Source organism: Nomascus leucogenys, chromosome 10, assembly GCF_006542625.1.
Source record: "Nomascus leucogenys isolate Asia chromosome 10, Asia_NLE_v1, whole genome shotgun sequence".
Lineage (NCBI taxonomy): Eukaryota > Metazoa > Chordata > Mammalia > Primates > Hylobatidae > Nomascus > Nomascus leucogenys.
This window is the reverse complement of record NC_044390.1, coordinates 25,886,418-25,910,668: the sequence shown is the minus strand read 5'-3', so window position 1 is coordinate 25,910,668 and position 24,251 is coordinate 25,886,418. Positions and strand designations below refer to the sequence as shown.

At 38.5% G+C, this 24,251-nt stretch overlaps 1 protein-coding gene across 4 annotated transcripts in view; it reads left to right on the top strand.

Moving 5' to 3' along the window:
- SYT1 (synaptotagmin 1) overlaps positions 1-18,583 on the top strand; it is a 561,665-nt gene extending 543,082 nt beyond the window's left edge. For all 4 annotated transcript variants that reach the window (XM_030819920.1, XM_030819921.1, XM_030819922.1 and 1 more), the window contains 2 exons: positions 9,278-9,411; positions 15,514-18,583. In XM_030819920.1, the coding sequence (XP_030675780.1) occupies positions 9,278-9,411; positions 15,514-15,720 (341 nt within the window). In that variant the 3' untranslated portion in view covers positions 15,721-18,583. The remainder of the gene's footprint in view (positions 1-9,277; positions 9,412-15,513) is intronic.
- Positions 18,584-24,251: the final 5,668 nt, after the last annotated feature.

Below are 24,251 nucleotides of genomic sequence, written 5' to 3'. Positions count from 1 at the left end.
AGGCACACACTTACAAGTTTAGGCAGAGTTGGTGTTCCAGTGACTCTAGGTTGAGAAACTATAAACATTGGTTGGTTGCCGTCCACCTTCCATCCTGCCTTCTTTTGGGTAGAGCCTTCTGGCTTCTGCTTGAGGAACCATCCTATCCTACTCTAGCCTTGTGCTTAGAATAAAACTGAGCTTACCTCCAATTCCAAAGGTAGGTCTACCTGGCCTTCCTAATGATTTAAAAATAGACACATAACTCAACCTAGCTCATCACATTCTTTAGACACAGGGATTCATATAGAATAAGCATTTCATCTGTGTTAGCCCAATCAGAATACACTTAGGACTTGCCGTGGGAATTCTGGATGTAGACTATCTTTTCCTTTGGGTGGTATAGTGTGATGATATAAGACTTGGAGCTGGTGCAGTCATTTGCATCCATAAGAGGAAAGCCTAGAATGGCTGGAAAGCAATGGCTGGGACCTTGCTGATACTGTTGGATTTATATTAGATAGGGAACAGCCCAAACTGCTGTAACAAAGAGATTCTAAAATACAGAGACTGAAAAAGATAAAATGTCCTCTTTAGATTCTTTTTTTTTTGTCTTTTGTTTTCCTTTTAGTGGAGAATGGGGTCTTGCTATATTGCCCAGGCAGGTCTCGAACTTCTGGGCTCAAGCTATCCTCCCACCTCTGCCTCCCTAACAGCTGGGACTACAGGCTTGAGCCACTGCACCCTGCTAAACTTTTTATTTTCCTTACGTCTCCTTTTATCTACCTCATAACTATATGGCTGGCCAGGACTGATAGGCAGTTTGGGGTCATGGGGTCAGTTAGGGACCCAGGATCTTCCTCTCTTGTTGTTCTGCTGTCCTGCTACGGTATTGTCTTCATGTTGCAAAGCCAGTGATGCTTCACCACCCTCCCATCACAGCCTTGTTTCAGTTACAAGAAAAAAGAAAGGAATCGTGGAGGGCAAGAAGCTTATTCTAATGCAGGGCTTATCAATCTAAGCTCTATTGACATTTTGGGTCTGGTAATTATTTTCTGTTTGGGGTTGTCTTATATATTGTATGTTTAGCAGAATCCCTGGCCTCTAGTGCCTAGATGCCCATAGCATCCCTCCCTCCCTCCTAGTAATGACAATTAAAAATGTCTCAGACATTGCCAGCTGTCTGGGAGGGAAAACAGCCCCCCAGCTGAGAACCCCTGCTTTAAGGATATCTATGGAGGTTATACATATCACTTCCATGTAAGAGTCAGAAGATAACATGTGGACACACTGAGTCATAAGGCAGTCTGGGAGAAATATTTCTAGCTGGGTGAACTTTTGCCCAGGTACAATTTCAGGGGCTCTATTGCTAAAAAATTAGGGAAAATGAATTTTAGGGGACAATTCAAAATCTCTTCTACACAGCTGTACTTTTGAAGCTTTCTATCATATTAGCTAGTAAGTTACCTTTACAATTTAAACAATTTGGAATAGGTTTTTCGGTCACTTGAAGTTCAGAGCCCTAATTGATACCAGTATTATTATCTTTATCCGACACCATAAGTTGAAAATAGTGAACATTATCCAAAGAAAAAAGGATAAAAGGAATAATACCTGAAGATACTCAGAAGCTGGGTACTGGCTGAGAAGGGATTGAACAAAACAGCAGAAATTAGGCTATTTCTTATCAAGAGAAGTATGGTGGAAATGGAAAGGCCATGGTCACAGGAGCCCATGGTCACTGTAGTAGTTAAGAAAAAAGGCAGTATAATTATGCAAAATTGCCAAAATGAAAACGGCAGGCATCTTGCATTATTTGGCTTTGAACTGCTGCTTTCTAGTTCTCATTGTAAATACAAAAAGCATTTAGTGGCTCCTTTATATCTCACACAAAAGGATAATTGCTTACAGCCAGCTGTTTGGCAATTATATTTCTGTGAAGTTAGCATAATTTGAGATTAGAACTGCCTGAGAAGAGGCGGGTGGTGATAACATTCTAGGGTATTGAAGTAGGGTATGGAATAGTGATGGTGGAAGCTCTGATTTTAGAAGTGAATGGCCTTTCCAAAGTTCATCTCGAAGCCAAAAGTTCTGAATTCAAAACATATTTTCCCATAGGAATCTTATTTTTTTAAGTTATTAGATTAGCACAGGAGTCCTCCAATACCAGAAAAGAAAGAGATATGTACTTTATGGTAGTACAAAAGAAAATGCTGCAGGGCAAAGGAAGATTTGTCTGAAGGTTCAGATGAGGAAATCATTAGTAAAATCTTCAGGGAAGAGGTGACTTTTAAACTAAGCTTTAGATGAGGAAAGAAAGAAAGGGCCTTTCAGGCTGAAGGATAGCCAGTTCAAAGACACAGTATTTAAAATTCTCCATGAGAAATAGTAAGTGCCTACCATGAGTACAGCATAGGGGTTGTGGAGATATGACAATAAGTTAGGACGGAGCTGTGAATGTATGGTGGAGTTTGGATTTTTTTAGTCCACAAGCCACTAAAGAGTTTTAATGAGGAGGATAGTATGATCAAATATAGCTTTAATAATTATGTGAAGAATGCTTTGAAATTGAGGACATTACTGCAAGAGAATTGGATTTCTGATCTTGAGACATGGCAGTGGATTAGAAAGAGAGAAATAACCAGAGAAACAACGTGAAGGTAAATTGGCGTGGGAGGTAGAGAAGAAAGAATCAAATATGGCTCCAAATTTTAGGTCTACGAGGTTGGAATCATGGCACAAGGACAGGCTTAAAAGGAAAGTAATGAGCTCAGTAGGTCACTTTCTGCAGGATAAGAGAAGAGTTAAGGTGGTTGTGGCCTTATCGTATAGCATATGGGCTGCATTTACATTTCTGCAAAGCTTGCCCATTGGGGTCCCTATAATTGGAGAAAAATCACTTAGTGAATTTTGTACCTAGTTCCAATCTTCCTCCAAGTTTACCTTATATTATTTGTTTGGGATACAGCTCCACATGTTGAAACTGTGCCTCTAACACCAGTGTTGGTGAAGACAATGCATTCCAGTGCCAGATTCTGTGGTCAGAAATTTTGTTTAACAGAGGTAGCAATAATATTGGAAGCACAGGTTGCATTGTAGAGTGTCTGAGAAAAGGGGTGCAGAGAAAAATCCTATCAAACATGTGTTAAAATAATGTCAAATGTGATATACTCATAAAAACATTCCCTTGAACATCTTGGGGCAGAGGAAGGGATAGGAGAGAATAAAGGAGGATCATCTCATGCTCAAAGAGAGAAAAAGAAGAGAGCAAAGGAGAGTTTCGCAGGAAGGGTACTGTGGAAATGCCAGCAAAGGTGGGATCAGGAATTATCTGGAAAAGAGAGAATTTCTGAGGTGTCTTCTGATCCACATCCTACTTCCTTATTTCTATTCCATCCAGGCAGTTGAAGTCATCAAACCAACCAAGCCTTTGTATAGCATTGTGAGTGATAGAGAAGGACAGTAATTGGAACAGTAAGGAAACAGAGGCATATCTCATATGCCATATATGCCTGTATATCATGTATCATCTCCTCTTACTCCCTGGCCAAAAAAAGATGGAGATTCATTGCATCCAGGATATACTGATGGAGGCAAGTAGGATGGAATGCCATGCCTGAAGGACTAGGTGGAGGTGATAGTTCATGCCACCTAGAGCTAGATATTGGAGCATCAGGGCTAGATCAACCTGCTAGGTACTGGTTGCTGGAAGGAACCCTTCAGAAATGAAACTCCTACCAATTAATATGAGAGATCTATGTTTCACTCAATGTTAATGCCAGAATAGGACTAAATGAACAAAAAAGAATGGCACCAGGCCGCAGGTTTCTACCCCATGGATTGTATTCAGAAAAGGCTGCCCATTTGGCAGAGTTGTAGAATTGCTAGTTCATCTTTAGAGTTGCTCATAGACTGGAACTGATCAAGTAATTACAAAACCAGTCAAACAAGGTCTATATCCTCGTCCCTGAAAGTAGCTAGTGAGACCAAAGTAGTCATCTGGTCACCATGCTAGGATCCTCTGCTTCCCTCTCACATGGCATAGGCGGTGTTCTAGGTCTCCACTGTCTTGTAGCTGAGGAACAATTTCATTTGATTTGGTAAGTCATATCCCTGTAGCTTTAACACAGTGACTTCCTATTCCTCATTCTGAATAGGAAAGAGTTTGGGGTGCAGGGTAGTTTTACAGCCAAGTGGAAACCAGATAGAAGAAAACAGACTATAGAATTTTCTCAGAGTAGAAAGGAGTCACGAGAAAAAGTAAGGGAAGAAGTATGGATATTACCTCACTCCAACAACCAATACATACTACCACATCTCTAACAACAACAAACTTCAAGTCTGAGGGATTGCTTTTCTCTAATTCCTCATTTTCAGCAGAATAAGGAAAGTAGATACTTCAGGCATAATATGCCTAAGTGTATCAACATTAGCTGGCCTCAGAATCTGGAAAGAAGCTCAGTAAATCAGTTTTGATTCACACTATCCTACAGCCTCAGTAATAAGATTCCACCTGGAACTCTGAGTTTAACTTTTCAGCTGTGTGTGATTTGATCTATTGATGTCAGGAACGGGAGCAAACTGTACAGGATGTTGAATCAGTTTCCCATCTCACACTGCAAGACCACCTCATTTAGGTGGTAATGAAAGAAATGTCCCTTTGTCTTTTATCTCATACATGATGACATTCTTCAAAATGAACCAGTTGTTTATAGCGGGTATGCTTCTTTCCAGAAATAAATTGGGACTGGATAGCTTGGCTTACTTGTGCAGCAAATGGGAAGACTTTTTCCCATTTGCTAATGGTGGTTACCAATTCAGCAAAGTGAGTTAAAGGAGAGTTTGATTCACAGATGCTGACCTAGATGTTAGCCCTTTCATAAAACCATAGTAATAATTAACAATGAAATGTGGCAGCCACACTTTGAATCACTTTCCATGTGGTAACTCAATTTAATTTTAACAACTTTATGAGCTAGGCATTATCATTTTCACTACTTTACAGTTGAGAGAGTTATGCCACAAAGAGGTGAAATAACTTCTCCAAGACCACACAGCTAGAAAAAAGCAGAGCCAATATCCAAGTTAGGCTGGCTCTAGAGTCTGTACTTGTAAACACTGTACTAAATTGTCTCTCTGACATATCACAAAGAGCAGCAGGTTTGGAGTCAGGATAGACTGGCTTGAATTCTTTAAAAAAAAAAAATCAGCCTTTCTGGCTGGGCACAGTGGCTCACTCCTGTAATCCCAGCATTTTGACAGGCCGAGACAGGTGGATCATCTGAGGTCAGGAGTTCAAAACCAGCCTGGCCAACATGGTGAAACCCCATCTCTACTAAAAATGCAAAAATTAGCTGGGCATGTGCCTGTAATCCCAGCTGAGGCTGGGAGGGAAAATCGCTTGAACCTGGGACCTGCACTCCAGCCTGGGTGACAGAGCGAGACTCCATCTCAAAAAAAAAAGAGAGAGAGAGAGACTCAACTACTTTTTTAAGATAAGTTAAACAAAAGAAGTGAAGTGTCCCATGTCTTGCATCTATTTCATTGGCAACAAGGATTATCTAAATGACATTGAAGATGGGGTGTCAGTATTTAGATGATGAAGGTTTCCATGAGTTCTTGTTTTGGGGAACAGAATGAATCCATACATGAGTTCCTGTTTTGGGGAACAGAATGAATCCATACAGTTGCAGAGATATAGAGTGCCTAGAGACAGTAGCCCAATTTTTTGGTTGCAGGTTTCTTATGCTATTTACATGTTTCAAAAAACCTAGTGAATGTTTAGATGCTATGCATGGTGTCCAGCAGCTGTACTCAGGAAAAGCAAGAGCAACATTTGTGAGTTTCATTACATCTTATTTTATTTCCATAAAATTGTGTTTTGTTATGCAATCACGAGGACTTCTAAGCCACCAAGAAACTGACAAAGATTTTGCTTTGCAGAACAACCCCTAAAACAGAACAAATTCAATTATCCAGAGGCCTATTTTGTAGGAGAGGTAATCTTTGCTTTAGAATTTTTAAAAGTGTGTTCTTAAAGCACAAATGTTACTCATAGGCGGGTGTATTTCCATTTAGAGAACTCAACCAGTAGCTGAGGATGTAGGAGCAAGGTCTAGATCTCAAAAAAAGTTACGAACAAGCTAAGCAAGAGATTAGGAATATCGCTAAAGGGACCCAAGTTCAGGACAAGACTTCAATACAATGAAAGAACTAGAAGACACTTAGTTCCTTGGCAATCAAGACCGGAGAAAATGGAGACGCAATCTAAGACTTCAGATTGTTGGGCTAAGAAGATGCTTAAATGTGCCCATCCCAGGTACATAACATATAGTCTAGACTTATCGAGGCACAAAAGCTGATAAAGAACCCTAAGTTTCTTACAGCTTTTGTTTTGACTAAGTTGGGAATTTTGCCTGCAAAGTAAGTACTTTGCTACCTGTATCAGGGTCAATCTGCGAAGGGAAAGACCAAGACTTCCTGTTTATAGCAGTTCCAAACCTGCTCTGCTTTCAGCCCTCTGTTTTTTTGCTGTTGTTGTTGTTGCTGCTGTTGTTGTTGTTGTTGTGAGACTCTGGCTCTGTTGCCCAGGCTGGAGTGCAATGGTGTGATCTTGGCTCACTGCAACCTCCGTCTCCCTGGTTCAAGCGATTCTCCTGCCCCACCTTTGGAGTAGCTGGGATCACAGATGTGTGCCACCACGCCTGGCTAATTTTTGTATTTTTGGTAGAGATGGGGTTTCACCATGTTAGTCAGGCTGGTCTCAAACTCCTAACCTCAGGTGATCTACCTGCCTCAGCCTCCCAAAGTGCTGGAATTACAGGTATGAGCCACTGCACCCAGCCCGCAACCCTCTATTCTCTTTTTTTATGTATCATGAAATTGTAGAATACATCTGAATCATCAGAACTGACAGCCTCTGCTTACAAAAGCAACAGATCAGCAGGTCCTAAGTTAACTCTTTGACCTCACCATCTACCTCTCTTCCCCCTGCCTTCATTGTTTCTCAAACATGCAGGAGGAGGTGCAACTTAGGGCCTTTGCAGGTACTGCTCCTTCTGGCTGGTACAAGCATCACCATACAGCCAAATGACTGGTTCTTTCTTGTCTTTCAGTTCTTGGCTAAAACGTTGCCTTCTCAATGAGGACTTTCCTGATCAACCTTTTCTAAATTACCCTATTCTCCCCAAGGCATTAATAACATCATGTCAGAGCTCTTAGCAAAATCTGAAACTATCCTGTTGGGTTTTAATTTGCTTACTGAAATGGCAGATGTGCAAGGTTTTTTCTTATCACTTATTGTGTTAAATGAATCAAGATACTCAGAGTGCTTCTCTTGAGAAAACCTATGCCTCAGGTTGATAAAGTTTCAACACATGAACACAGGAGGCATATATAGTATATACATGTATTTCATCAGTCCCAAAGAACAACTGGAGACATGACTAGCTTTATAAAATTGCAAGGGGTTGGATGGGGGAGCTAGGGAACTTTATAAAACAAATAAGGTCTCTGAACCAAAAATCAACATTGGCTGTGAACAGTAACATGGATTATCAGTAACATTTTTTGCTTCCATTCACAACTGTTTACACTGGATTTTTTTTAACTGACCAACTCTTTAGTTTGTGGAGTTGGTTTTACATCTCTAGGCCTGGTTTTTAAAGATATTCTTAATTTTGATGAAAATCTTCGTTATGATCTCCTGGACTGGATGTAACATTTAAAAATATCTCCTAACAACATTATATCCTAGTAATGCAGGCTTTGGGGTAGTGGGAAAAAGACAGGACTGGGAGTCAGAAGAACCAGACTGGGGCCCTAAATAAGTTCCACTTATTCAACAAAAATTGAATATGTGCCAGGCACTGTTTTAGCAAATTCAAATAGTGAATATGACAGACAAAGTGTCTGTCCCTTAGGAATTATGTTCTACTGGGGATAGGGAGAGGGTGATAAAAATACGCTTTTTTCATCTGCAGTTTTCTCTTCTAAAAATAGGTGGGCATTAGACTAGATCATCTGGAAAGTTTCTCCCAGCTCTACATGTTCCGAGAGAGAGGAAAGAAAGTTTGAAAGGCTTCGCAGTAGTTATTTTAGGGAAGTAAAATCCTAGATTTAATTTTTTTTTCTTTTTGGTCATCATTGCTTTCTGATATTTTTTCTATAATGAACATGCATTACATATGAAATGGAAAAATGTTTAAGAAAAACAGTGGAGATTTTCCTTTCAACTCTGAGCATTGGTTTCTAGTGACCTGAAGGTACAACATTCATCCATTAGTAATGGGAGCTGTAAATGGGAATTGTCTTGCCCCTCCGTTGACTTATTAATCTTTGCCTAATGGGGCTTTAGGGAAACTGTTCAGGGGATCTTTATGCTCCTTTTCCCATTACTTCAGTGTGTACCGGTCTCTTCTCTTTTCCTCGAACACTTGAAGTTCTTCTCCACCTAGGAATATTTAGGCTCAGTTGGCCTCATCTCACCCGTCAACCTTCACATCTCAGCTTAAATGTTAATTCCATAGATGCCTTAACAGAGCAATCTAAAACCTAAATTCCCTTCCTACTTTACTACTCACCATATCATCCTTGGTATTTCCTATATTATCTCTATTCTGCTTTTTTCTTACAGAGCACTCTTGTCAACTTGTAATTTCATGTCTTCTGTTTCTATATAAACTTAGTCTATTTTCCCCCACAGTCTGAAGTGTCATTGTGAAGACAGGGTAGTCTGTTGTGTTGAGGCTATATTCCTAGGGCCTAACGGTGCCTATCACATCATAGGTACTCAACTAATATTGATTGAGTAGATGAATGAATGAATGAAATGGCTCCTTTGTCCTCTCTCTGTTAAGTGTTTTATTCTCATACAGTGTTGTGCTGTAGGCAAGCCCTTTGCCAGCTCACAAGAGTGAACGGTTAATTTTTCAGGGATTTTGCAAGCCAATTGTTAAGCTTAGTGGCTTGACATTGGCCTTGGTTGGGGTATATATTTACCATAGACATAGGGAAATGCTACATGTTAAGACTTTTTTTTCCCACAAAGAGCTGGTTTACCAGCATACTGCTACTCTCATCTTCTAAATCAAACTATAAATATTGAGCTATCATGCAAAATCATGCCCCATAGGTTATTTAAAATATTTCAATAAAAAAGTATTGAATTTAAAAAATACTAAATACATGCTATATAATTATTTACCTGTGGGAAATACTTAGTTCTTTTATAAGCTAACTTATAATCTAAAATATGTGTCTCTGATCTCCTAAAGTTTGTTTCCTGTTTTTCATTCAGATCCTTATGTGAAGATTCATCTGATGCAGAATGGTAAGAGGCTGAAGAAGAAAAAGACAACAATTAAAAAGAACACACTTAACCCCTACTACAATGAGTCATTCAGCTTTGAAGTACCTTTTGAACAAATCCAGGTAATGTCAAACATAATTTTGTCTTCCCACTCAATTTCATTCCTTCAGACCACATAACTTATACACACAGACCTTGTAAGTTATCAGTGCACATGCCTTCATTAGAACTGCCATTCTTTCTCCCATGCACATTTGATGCTTGAGCTACATCAGGAAGGATAGGATAAAATACACAGCACAGGATGTGCTGACTCATCAGCCCAAAACAGCTGGCACTGTGTTGAGCAGAAATAAAGTAGGAAAAAGAAGATCAACAGAATAACTCTGCTAACTCAAAAAGTGCATCTATAAAAGTTAAAAAGCCCAGAGAAAAATATGAGCTTTCACTATTTACTCCCAGGCCATAAATAAGTCTCCTCATCAGATCTTTAGAGCAAAAAATAGTGATAAGAGAAATATTTTTGGTTGATGCTAAATGTGCAGCATATTGAGTCTTTATTAAAAGATAATTAACAATAGAAAAATTAGGCTAAGTTGTATTTTCAATTATTTAAATCCAGCTTCCCGTGTCTGAGTTGGAATGGATGGTTATTTTATTAAAAATGGAGCCTTAATATGCCAGACAATAATTATGATGGGAAATATTCTATTAAATGTCCTTGTAGTTAACATGTTCAAATTAAGTTGCTATATGTAGCCACAATGATAACATGCAATCTTATCATTTAGGGGTTTTTGAAAATATTTACATTTTCTCACCCCATCTCCAAAGTTAGCCTATAAGAATCTAAAGTTCATGTAAATTTGTTTGAGTTCATTGTAGATTCTGGATATTAGCCCTTTGTCAGATGAGTAGGTTGCAAAAATTTTCTCCCATTCTGTAGGTTGCCTGTTCACTCTGATGGTAGTTTCTTTTGCTGTGCAGAAGCTCTTTAGTTTCATTAGATCCCATTTGTCAATTTTGGCTTTTGTTGCCATTGCTTTTGGTGTTTAGACATGAAGTCCTTGCCCACGCCTATGTCCTGAATGGTATTGCCTAGGTTTTCTTGTAGGATTTTAATGGTTTTAGGTCTAACATTTAATTCTTCAATCCATCTTGAATTAATTTTTGTATAAGGTGTAAGGAAGGGATCCAGTTTCAGCTTTCTACATATGGCTAGCCAGTTTTCCCAGCACCATTTATTAAATAGGGAATCCTTTCCCCATTTCTTGTTTTTGTCAGGTTTGTCAAAGCTCAGATAGTTGTAGATATGCGGCATCATTTCTGAGGGCTCTGTTCTGTTCCATTGATTTATGTCTCTGTTGTGGTACCAGTACCATGCTGTTTTGGTTACTGTAAAAACAAACAACCCCATCAAAAAGTGGGCAAAGGACATGAACAGACACTTCTCAAAAGAAGACATTTATGCAGCCAAAAAACACATGAAGAAATGCTCATCATCACTGGCCATCAGCGAAATGCAAATCAAAACCACAGTGAGATACCATCTCACACCAGTTAGAATGGCCATCATTAAAAAATCAGGAAACAACAGGTGCTGGAGAGGATGTGGACAAATAGGAACACTTTTACACTTTTGGTGGGACTGTAAACTAGTTCAACCATTGTGGAAGTCAGTGTGGCGATTCCTCAGGGATCTAGAACTAGAAATACCATTTGACCCAGCCATCCCATTACTGGGTATATACCCAAAGGACTATAAATCATGCTGCTATAAAGACACATGCACACGTATGTTTATTGCGGCAGTATTCACAATAGCAAAGACTTGGAACCAACCCAAATGTCCAACAACGATAGACTGGATTAAGAAAATGTGGCACATATACACCATGGAATACTATGCAGCCATAAAAAATGATGAGTTCATGTCCTTTGTAGGGACATGGATGAAACTGGAAAACATCATTCTCAGGAAACTATCGCAAGGACAGAAAACCAAACACCGCATGTTCTCACTTATAGGTGGGAACTGAACAATAAGAACTCATGGACCCAGGAAGGGGAACATCACACTCCGGGGACTGTTGTGGGGTTGGGGGAGGGGGGGCGAACAGCATTAGGAGATATACCTAATGCTAAATGACGTGTTAAGGGGTGCAGGAAATCAACATGTCACATGGATACATATGTAACAAACCTGCACATGGAGCACATGTACCCTAAAACGTAAAGTATAATAATGAAAAAAAAAAAAGAATCTAAAGTTCATATCCAATAATTTTGGGCCATTTCTTGCAAATCTTTAATGGACATCAGAGAGTCAAACTTGCATAAAGCAACACTATTTTTACATTTTACTAAATAATTGATTGGCACAGGTGTATATTTTCAGTGATACAAAAGTTTGCCCATAACTTGAAGGAGAAACAAAAAGCAGACATCAAACCTACAATAAAGAACCTTCTAAAGGTCCAGAATAACAAATATTCTTTATTTAGTTTATTTTATTTATTTTAATTGCCAAATAGTAGTTGTACATATTCATGGGGCACAAAGTAATGTTTTCATATATATAATGTATTGTAATCAAATCAGAATAGTTAGCATAGTTATCATCTCAAACATTTATCATTTGTTTGTCTTGGGAACAGCCAATATCCTACTTGTAGCTATTTAAAATTATATCATATGTTATTGTTAACTATAGCCATGCTATAGTGGTACAGAACACTAGAACTCATTCCTCCTATGTAGGTGTGATTTGTATCCTTAAACAAATCTTTCCCTACCTTCCCCTTCCCAGTCTTTAGTATCCTTTGTTCTGCCTTTTATTTCTATGATATCAACTTTTCTTTAGCTTCCACATGAGTAAGAACATACAGTGTTTAACTTTCTCTTCCTGGCTTATTTCACTTAACATAATGTCTGCCAGTTCCATCCATCTCCACAAATGATGGGATTCATTCTTTTTTATGGCCGAATAGTATTCCATTGTGTATATGTACCACATTTTATTTATCCATTCATCTGTTGTTGGACACCTAGGTTAATTCCATATCTTGGCTGTTGTGAATAGTGCCATACCACTCTTAATACACCCAACTGTGTCTTCATTTACCCTTAATCTATTCTTAGAATACGGTATCTTATTAATTAATCACAGCTTTATTCCATGAAGAAAGCTAATATAATAGCTACACTTATTTTATATATATAAAATATGTATTTTATATATATAATAAGTATAGCTATATAATATATACATATATAAAATGAGTATAGCTATTATATTAGCTTTCTTCATGGAAACATTAATCCAAAGACATATATATATAAAATATGCCCAGGTCCAAGTTAACGACTTTATGTATGTAATCTCATTTCATCCTTAGGAGAACTTTATGAGAAAAGTATTATTGTTATTATCCCAATTTTATATGTGAAAAAACTGAGGCTTAGAATTTCTTTACATATAAAATAGGAATGATAACGGAGTCCTTGTCAAAGTGAGATTATGCATATAAAAGCACTTGGAACAGTGCCCAATACATAGGAACACACAGTAAATGGTCCTGTCATCATCCTCATTATTATTCACATGCTAATGTCCTCTCTTTTTCAAGTTAACATTTTATTAGAAAATGGATCTAACAATAAGATTAAATCAGTATATAAATCAGTGCTGTCTAATAGAACTTTGTGATGATTGAAATATTCTATCATCCATGCTGTCCAACAATATGATAGCCACAGCTGGCAAATGAGCACCTCAGTCACTAATTTGACCAAGGAACGTTATTTAACTTCCATGTGTTTAAATTGAAATTGATACAGCTAGATGTGACTGGTAGCTACTGTGTAGTATAGGGCAGTCTTAAATGACCAAAAATAACCAGTAACCCTACCATCTTCATATTGGTTGATAGTTTTAAATACAACCTTTATCATATAAATTTTCACATGGTGTCAAATTATACATACTTATTTACTTTCAACATCTGTTATCTAAGTAAATGCAGAGGACACTGGTTCCCTCTTCCCAATAACTTGTTCACTAGCCTGAACCAGCGGGCCCCCTGCTTTGGACCCACTCACAAACCCTCAAGACATCAATTTTTTGCAACAATTTATTTTGCAATATTTCTTCAGTGAACTTTTTTGAGTTCTAAGACCTTATTCCTATGGAAACTAACACCTCCTGGCATTTAATTTTTTTAATTCCACAAAATAATATAAAGCAAGGCATTGAGGTGAAAACTCCCATTGAGCTACAATTCTATGCCTTTAAAATAAATATCCTTTTCAACTACAAACTGCAGAAAATGCGTGTATATTGACAGTGAAGCACATTAAAAATAAGATGTATGCTAGGTTTCTGGGGCAGCATTTCAGAGGCAATAACATTTTGTCAGGACAGACAGAAACTAAGCCCAATATAGAGTACATTAGACATGGAAATAATGAGCATTCCTTTGACTGTATCCCTCTTTCTCTGCTCCTTGAGTCACTTTGTTCTTTTTTTTTTCCTTTTTTTATAGGAGGCAAGTTTTCTAGTCTTCACCTTTTTCTAGAAAAAAATAATTGAGTATTTCACATGCTAAAATAGGGGCTTAAGTTTCCCTTATCCTGAGGTTATAAGACAATCTGCCTGTCCTTCTGTCTTTCTCTATCCCTATGAAATGTATTATGAAAGAAGCAAAATATGCTAATTTCCAAATGCACGTGAAAATGTAAGCCCTCCTCCCCCAAATGTAGAAATAAGCTACATATGCAGCTGGAAACGTTAATCCAAAGGCTTCACAAGGATATTTTGTCTCGAATGCTGCTAATCAATGCATTCCTAAGTGGAATAATCAAACTCTAAAAACTTCTGTTACCTTTGTGTGTCATGTCCCCCGCCCCATTCATTACAATATGATTGCTTCCTGATAAATTTACTTAGAACAAGTTCTAAGAATCAGTATAGCCCTCTTCTTTGTTCCAGAAACTACCCAGTGGATAGTTAATTCCTTTCACAATGGAATCGCTCCAAGGGAAGATTGTCTGTTTTATTGACAATGTGTTGCATTTCACATTCTAAATTCCACTTTCAGAAGTGATTGTTTTCTCTGTTCCGAAGCTGTATATCAATGACATTTCTCATTTCATTAATATAATAAATCAGTCTTTAGCATATAAAGTCCACTAAAGGGCTCTAACTCAGCTGGTTCTTAATCTGGCCCTAGCTTTTATAATTACATTTTCTGCTACTTTTAACTCTGGCAATAAATGTTACATATTCCATTTATTTTAAGCTCTTACCTTTACACTCAGCTGCTAGATTGAAACCATCACATATTCTGCTAAGTAAATTCATTACTCAGGAAGTAGAACTGAAACGTGCTTTTAAAAAGTATATCTTTTACACCATAATGGTATAGGTTTGCTTTCATCAGTTCAATCATTCAGAAAAGGAAGTTATCAAATAAACTTTCAAAATCTGATGGAATCATTGAATAAATCCTGTGTAGCCTAAACTGATATTTCCATTTGATATCAATGCCAGGTACATAGCAGTTACTCAGTAAATGTTTACTAAGAGAATGTATGGGTGAGAAAAAATATCTTTATTACTACTTTTTAACTATACTTTTCACTATACTGTCATGTTTTATGCTCACAATCATATGATTAGTTGAAATTCTATATTAATTCTATATTAATTTTTTTGTAACATGCTGTCCCCCCCCTTGAAATCAGATTATTGCACATGGTTGCCTTGGGAATTGTAATCAAATAGAGTGGCCTGAACACCAATGCCAGAACTTTCACTGATGAGACAACTGAAGCAAATGAATTTAGAGGTTAGCACAAGTTGACACAGACTCCATGGCATGGAGGTTACAGCATAGGCTCTGAAAACCAAACAACTCATTCCTCAAACAACCTCAGACAGCTTATATAACTTCTCAGAGCTTCAAGCATCCTTATCTGTATAATGGTGATATTAATAGGATCTATTATGAGAAGTAACTGAGTTCATTCATGTAAAAGACTTAGTGCAAAGTACATAATAAAAATTAACCTTTGAGTATTAAGATTCAAGCCATTTTCATCCTCATCCTAGTGCTTGGAGATTGATTCTTTTATTTCCAATTCTTTAGCGCTCAAGGAAGCTTTATAGTTGGGCCTTTTCTCTAGAGCTAGATGATTCATATTCATTTCATGTCTTCTTTCAGAAAGTGCAGGTGGTGGTAACTGTTTTGGACTATGACAAGATTGGCAAGAACGATGCCATCGGCAAAGTCTTTGTGGGCTACAACAGCACTGGTGCGGAGCTGCGACACTGGTCAGACATGCTGGCCAACCCCAGGCGACCTATTGCCCAGTGGCACACCCTGCAGGTAGAGGAGGAAGTTGATGCCATGCTGGCCGTCAAGAAGTAAAGGAAAGAAGAAGCCTTTCTGCATTTGCCCATATAGTGCTCTTTAGCCAGTATCTGTAAATACCTCAGTAATATGGGTCCTTTCTTTTTTCCAGCCATGCATTCCTAACACAATTCAGTGGTACTTCGAATCCTGTTTTAATTTGCACAAATTTAAATGTAGAGAGCCCCTAAGTCCTTCATACCACTGCCCTCCAAATCTACTCTTCTTTTAAGCAATATGATGTGTAGATAGAGCATGACTGAAATTATTTATTGTATCACACTGTTGTATATACCAGTATGCTAAAGATTTATTTCTAGTTTGTGTATTTGTATGTTGTAAGCGTTTCCTAATCTGTGTATATCTAGATGTTTTTAATAAGATGTTCTATTTTAAACTATGTAAATTGACTGAGCTATAGGAGAGCTGATAATATATTATATGGTAAATATAGTATCGTCTGCATTCCAGCAAAAATATCAACTCGTAAGGCACTAGTACAGTTAAACTGACGTCTTAAAGGACAACTTAAACCTGAGCTTTCTATTGAATCATTTGAGTACCAAGATAAACTTACACCACATACTTGGTGGGTGAATCCAATTTTGTAGAATTCCTACACAGGCAAAATAGCATGATCTGAGCAGCAGCATCCAGGCTGACCTCAAGGAAGCATAGCCACAAACCAGAATAGCATCTGTCTGTACATATTTACAAAGCTAAAATAATGGCTTCACTCTTATATTTGAGGAAGCAACTGAACAGGAGTCAATGATTTCATATTACTGCATACAGAATAACAACAAGGTGTTCCGTGTGTGTGTGTGTATGTGTGGTGTGCACACATTTGTTTGGGGATGGGGGGAGAAGAAGCTAAGGGGAGAAGTCAACATTTATGAAATATTGCCTGACTATTTAAAAAGAAAAAAGTAGCTCTCCGTTATCACCTTTATACAAAACGTGCATCCTGTGAATTCTGTTCCAGATTTCACACCTACAATAATTCCAAAAGTTTGTAACAAAATATTTTATTATATAAAACCAGGTTAGAAGGAATGCAGGATATTTTTAACACAACAATCTGTGCTTATTACACAAAATTACTTTGTGGTAAACAGACAGTATTGTAATCCCATCAAAAGATGAAAAAAAAACAAAAAACAAAAACAAAAACCAACAACAATTAGCCATAGTTCTGAATGCACTTCAATTAAGCCAAAACAGACAGCTAGTGATCTTTTTATATGCTCTTTTTACTTAAATAAGTTTTAATTTGTCCTTTAAAGAAAGGTGAAACAAACCAAGAACAAGTTCTAGAAAACTGAAGCAACCTCTTATGTATACTAGATGCTTGATTTAGGAGGAGTTTTTAAACGTTTTCAATGTTATTATGTAGTAAATGGCACTATTATGAAGCTACTAGTCATTCCATAAGAGTCTTAAAGGACTGCTCTGTGTAACACTGTGACTGCCGTGTGTGCTTAGACCCGTAGTTTCCTCAGTGGATAGCACTCAATTTATTCCGTAGTGATATTGTAACAATACTGCCATTCCCTTCTACTGCACTGCCCAAGGTGTGTGTAGCACAAACAATTCTCATTACAAAGGACCAATTCAGAACTGAAAAGCTATGCATAGGACAAGGAAGATACATAGAATGGGGTGGAACACAGCATTTTGTCAAGCACTGTGCAATATTCCATATTTTTCCCCACTATGGTAGACAACCACTTCGTGGAAGGGCAGCCTATTATCCCACACTGCATCTAGCCTTTTGTCCCGTTCACTTCTGTGATCCATTTTAATTTCCAGGCCACAAGACAGTAGTGATGCTCTGAAATGAAAGTTTGTCTTCACAAATACCAAAACAAAATAGAGGAAAACTAAGCATTGGCCTCATGTTCAGTCTTCAGGACATCACATCATGTCTTTTCAAAAACTAAAGAGAATTCAAAAAGGGCTGTTGGTAGGCTTTGAACATGGGGTCGGCTGTTTCCCAGTAAAATTGGAATTCCTGTCATTACTGTTTCCTTATCAAAGAAGGGGCAAGCGCTTTTGCCTTTTAGGCCAGACATAGCAAACGCTTTATAATTGGCACAGACACAAAGGATAAAAGGAAAATAACCATCTGCCAATGGTCCATACTTCTTAAAAAACATAGGTAATAGAAAATCTACACAGGTCAGAATGTGAAATTAAATAATGGTTTGAACAGAAAATTCGAACAAGACTCTTTCCAATTTAAAGGGGCAAACCCTACCAAAGAGAGGGAGTTGACTGGCTTCTAAAAATTATTTAAATACCACAAAAGACATTTAATTTCACTGTATTCAACTTTAAGTTGTTCACAATGAAACCACACTTTAAAACAAGCAGGTTCAAGCTGCTGAATAGACATTATTTCTTGCATTAAAATACTACTAATGCATTCTCTTGCAACACTGCCAGACATGGGATTGTCACCATAGAATTAGTTGGTACTATGCCATCTTTCACAAGTCAGTGATGGAACCTGCTTTATGACCAAGATTCATCCTCAAATAAGCCACTTGTACCCTTCTGACAAAGCTGTGTAAAGTATTAGAATCTGATGCTCTAGAAAGATCCTAGTTGCCTTTGTGTATATTTACTGCCTGCTTGAGTGTTTCTATGTGTGGGTTTTCCCTGTATCTTGTAGAAATGTTGGGGTGTTTTCTTCTGCCATATGGCTCGTGGCCTGCGAGCCAACTACTTCAGCTGTATTTTACCTTCATTTTTGATGAGGTGATTTAAATTTTGTTTCACTTCGTGTAGTGAATTCCACAGTAGTTTTCTGATTGTTGTTAAAAATGACTTAACATATTACACAGATATTCAATAAAAATGTTTTATTTCCTGTTGATGTTGCTGCCTTCCCACTCTTCTCCTTGCCTGACTCTGGTGGTAAGCCAATGGCCTATTGACTTTGCGGGACTCCTGGAAACAGAAGCGGCTAAACAAAACTGCACTGAATGCCAGCATCTGAGTCACATCTGAATACAGAATGGCTGGAGGGAAAACAACACCCAGGAGCATTTGGCCATGACCGCGCGGTGTTCCTGGGCAGTGTCATTCTCAACGTGTGTTTCTCTATTCCTGTTTGTCATCAGTTCATCTGGCATACTCTGAGGCTTTCACTTTGCCCAACATGTGTCCTTCAGGGTTTTCACTCCAGAACCCAAGTCACACAACTTCTCCATAATGGGACTGAAAACAAGACTATTTAAACCCCAGTTTCAGAGGACAGCATGACACATTAAATTCTATGCCTGCTGCAATTGCTAGGGGGAACAAGCAAATACTTTTCCTCCTCCACTAAATTTAACATTTATCAAGTGCCTACTGTACTGGATGCTGGAGCCCACAGTCTCAGGCTGATGTAAATACACTATCCCAATGCACTGTGATGTGCACTTAAAGTAACGGTGTTGGATCCCTGAGGACTTTTTCTTTTTTTTTGCAGAGTCTCGCTCTGTTGCCAGCCAGGCTGGAGTGCAGTGGTGCGATCTCAGCTCACGGCAACCTCCACGTTCCAGCTTCAGGTGTTTCTCCTGCCTCAGCCTCCCGAGTAGCTGGGATTACAGGAGCCCACCACCACGCCCAGCTAATTTTTGTGTTTTTTGTAGTGTCGGGTTTTCACCATGTTGGCCAGGATGGTCTCCATCTCCTGACCTCGTGATCCACCCATCTCGGCCTCCCAAAGTGCTGGGATTACAGGCGTGAGCCACTGTGCCTGGCCTATCCCTGAGGACTTTTACTGGATCAATCGTAGTAGATACCATGGTGTATCACCATGATCCCCCTTCAGCAGAGAGCTACTCTTGCTGCAGCTGCTAGAAGTGGTGCTTGCTAACAGCTGACAGCTGTGTTCCTCTGCGTTCTACAGAAGGAAGCTGTCTCACCTAAGTTTATGCACCCTCCCTGGGAGCAGCCCACAATCAGCTGCTAATTCGGAATCTCTCTCAAGCGCCATCTCAGTTTCATAGCCCCAGGGGTTAATGGAGACTGCTTTTGCAACTGCATTGCGGTTCAACTTCTTTCTCTGCCCTGTTGGTTTTCTTCATTGCTTTGCAGGTGTTGCTCCTAAGAGCACTTCCTCCAATAAAACCCCTTCATGTACAGCTTCATCTCAGAATCTGTATCCTGGGGATCCCAACCCACAACACATTCTTTGGGGAGGAGATATCAAGAAGTTTTCTAGCGAGGATAACACAGTGAAGTACTAAAGGAACTGGCAGGAGTCATCCAAGTCAGGGAGTGAGCAAGACTTCTGCAAAATTTATCTCACTTGACAAGGGTATTCATGATGGAGTCTTTGAGGGTTGGCTACATTATACTTCCTTCAATCAGCTCTATCAGTCATGGCCAAATAAAAATAGGAACTAAACCCAAACTGCTAAGACAACCAGTGAAAAGATCACTTAATAACTATATACTGTGAGGAAGCTGCTGGCAAAGGGTTCAAAATCTAAGTTTATAAAAGAAAACTTAAGGCACAACTGGTTTAGAAATTTAAAAAAAAATCAGCATTAAACAACCACAATCGTTTGGTTTTCAATGGTGAGGATTCTGTTTCTTAAAATACTCTTGAAATTTGATCCAAAACTATTTAAAGAATATTTCTTAATGAATTATCAAAAAGAAAAAACTCACTTCATCCTTTTTCAATGTCATTTTCCCAAAAGGTTTGAAGGTCTAATGGAAATACATTAAAGATATTTATTAGGTGTACTAGCCAGGAAAACAAAACCATTTCACATATTTCATTGAGAGATTTTAACATAGGAAACTGGCTGCATAAGGGAGAGCTGAGAAAGCAAAGCAGAGACAGTAGAGTAACCCAGTACATAGCAATTCTGGGGCTGGAAGAAGAAAATAGAGAATGTAGTACTCATGGAGGCTGGGACTGGAAAGGAGGGGCTGGAATCTTGGAGAAGGTTGCATGGAGACCCCATGATTCTAGGACCACAAAAGGGTATTAGGCCCACCCTGGAGGTGAGGGAACTCCCAGAAAACGCTGATCCAGTCTGCTCACTATTGCTAGAAGGAAATTGTAGAAGCTGAAGGCAGGAAGATAATCTCTTCTCCTCTTCACCCTTCCACTACAACCAGTGCTTCCCATTGGCAGAACCAGCTGGTAAGGAAAACAGTCTGCAAAGGCTCAGACCCCACCCCAAGTATATAGTAGAGTACAAAGGTGGGAATGAGAACAGCCAGCAAATGATCAGTGCATTAGGAAACCTGTTACCAGCTGCAAACACTTTTTAAGTGCTTTCATTTTTCCCACAGAAGAGTCAGATGTTTCTGTCTGAGTCACACAAGTCATCCCCCACCTAATAAAACATGCATAGAAATCACATTCTTATTCTATTTATGCAGAGTGTTTACTCTTAACAGATTTGAAAATTCCAACCATGATTGCAGTTACCTTCCACCCCCACTGCAACACATCTTTATTACATATGCACAGGACTCTTTGATGTTTAGCAACTGATTTAGGCTGCACACAAATCTCTACCATAAAACAGTCACACGGTGACTTTGGAATAAGAAGGTAAAAAAGCAGGAAAATAAAAATGAGAAATAGCCTGGTACTAAAGGTATAAAAAATTTTTCCAAAGCATACAGAGTAATAATTATGCAAGAGGAGCCATCAAGAGAGACCCAGAAATAAAAGCACCATGCAAACATGCTGATGATTTGTGTAATCTAAGTTCTGAGGCTGTTATATACATTTTTAAATCCGCATTTTAACTATATTGATTTCTTCACTCCCCACTTCTTCCCACCAATGAATATCCCCAAAGTTGTCACATTCATCTTTCCTTGACAGTAACTATCCTGCCAGCCAAGCCTATCCCCTGTGCAAAGTATTCTTGCCCCTACCAGGGCGCACACAAGGTTAAGAGGTATTTTATACTTAGCAAGTTGGGACTCACTTCCTTTTCAGCTGTCCACTTTAACTGTCAACTTCCTACCTCCTCTGGACTCTGCAACAAAGTGTTGACACCTTTTATAGGTAAGAATGTTTGAGTTGAATGGAAGAAATCTAAATCAAGTTGTATTAAGGAAAAAAGAGAGAAAGAAAAGTAAAAAGGAGGAAGCTTTGGAGAAAGAGATAAACCACTGGCTCACCTAAACCAGGAAGTTCAAGGCGGGTGATTACTTTTAGGAACAGCTGGATCAAAAGCCACAGTGTCATCATTTTCTCTCTCATTCTCCTCCTTCCCCATAAACTCTGCTATCCTTAGTAGTGACTTCATTGCCAAGCTGCTATGTCTCCATGTAGCAACAGGGAAGACCCTTGGCAGCTTCACACATATTCTTCCAGCTTAGCAGACTTGCAGGGAGTGTTTGTTTCACAATTATAGCACCAAAATTCCCAAACCTGACTTGTATGCCTGGGTCACATGTTCTTAAAACAATCACCATAGCCAGATGATGATACAGTATTTACTTCAGCCAAAACTAGGCCGTGTCTCTAGACCCAGAGCCAAAGAGATAGGGGAAAAATAGCTCCTCAAAAGAAAATAAAAATGATATTAACAAAAAAGAAAAGTAGATACTGGGCAGACAAAAACAGCAAACAGCTACACTTTGGCTCCTGGTATACCACCAGCCCTAAGAGGAGGGACAAACTCAGGTGATAACAGTGTCCTGGTCATTCCTCCTTTTACTAAAAACACTATTAGAAAAGAAATTGTAAAAGTGTGTACCGCCTTTCAATTATCTGAAAATTTCCACTTACTTTCCTATTTATTGCTGGGAAAATCAATCACTTGCTGTATGTTTTACAGATTTTATTTTTTTTTTTGAGACAGGATCTTGCTCTGTCACCAGGCAGGAGAGGGTGATAATATCCCCCCTGTGATATGGTTCATAATATCCAGTTGGGGAGAGGGTGATATTACTCGCCATATCACTGGGGGTGTACAATCCTATGTAATATCTACCTTGGAATTAGGAATAACGTTTTCCTAGAATATTTCAAATAAATTCACAGGGTGTACACCTACTGTGACATTAGGCGTAACATCTCCCTACGATATTACCAATAATATCACAAGGTGTACAGCCACTGTGACACCAGGAGTAACATCTCAGTAGGATACTATGAATAGCATCACTGCGTGTACACTGTGACATTAGGTGTAACATCTCAGTAGGATGTTACAAATAATATAACTGGGAGTACACCCCATGTGATATTAAGAGCAATATTAATGTTACTTGGACATTACAAATAATATCGATTAATATTTATGGTAATAATTATTAATATATTATTTGTAATACCCCAGGGTGATTTTATTTCTAATGTCACAGTGTGTGTACACCATGTGTGTACACCCTGTGATATTATTTGCATTATTCTAGAAAAACGTTACTCCTAATGTCACAGTGGGTGTATACCGTGTGTTTACACTCTGTAATATTATTCATAATATCCTATGGGGATGTTACGTGGGTATACACTATGTGATATTATCTGTAATATCCTAGGGGGATGTGACTCTTAATGTCACAGTGGGTGCACAAGATGTTTTTACATCCTGTATTATTATTCATAATAACATAGGGGGATGTTACTCTTAATGTCACAGTGAGTGTACACAATGTGTGGGTACTCCTAGTGATATGGACCATAATATCCTAGGGGGATGTTATAACTAATGTCAGAGTGGGTGTACACCATGTGTGCACACTCTGTGATATTATTTGTAATACCTAGGTGGATGTTATTCCTAATGTCACAGTGGGTGTACACTAGGTGTATAAAGTCTGTGATATTATTCATAATATCCTGGGGGGTGTTACTCCTAATATCACAGTTGGTGTACACCTTGTGATATTCGTTGTAATATTTTAGGAAGATATTACTCCTAATAGCACAGTGAGGGTACACATTGTGATATTTTTGGTAATATCCTAGGGGGATGTTACTCCTAATGTCACAGGGGGTGTACACCCTGTGATACTATTTGTAATATCCTAAGGTGATGTTACTCCTAATGTCACAAGGAGTGTACACCCTGTTATATTATTCATAATATCCTAGAAAAATGTTACTCCTAATGTCACCGATGTGATATTATTCGTAATATCCTAGGGAAATGTTACTACTAATGTCACAATGGGCCTACACCGTGTTATATTATTCATAGTATCCTACTGGATTGTTACTCCTAATGTCACAGGGGGTGTACTCCCTGTGATATCATTCATAGTATCTTACGGGGATGTTACTCCTAGTGTCACAGGGGTGTACACCTTGTGATATTATTCTTAATATCCTAAAAAGATGTTAGTCCTCATGTCACAGGAGGTGTACAGGCTGTGATACTATTTGTAATACCTTAGGGGGATGTTACTCTGAATGTCACAGAGGGTGCACACGCTGAGATATTATTCGAAACATTATAGGGGAATATTACTTCAAATGTCACAGTGTGTCCGGAATTGGTGGGTTCTTGGTCTCACTGACTTCAAGAATGAAGCCGTGAACCCTTGCGGTGAGTGTTACAGCTCTT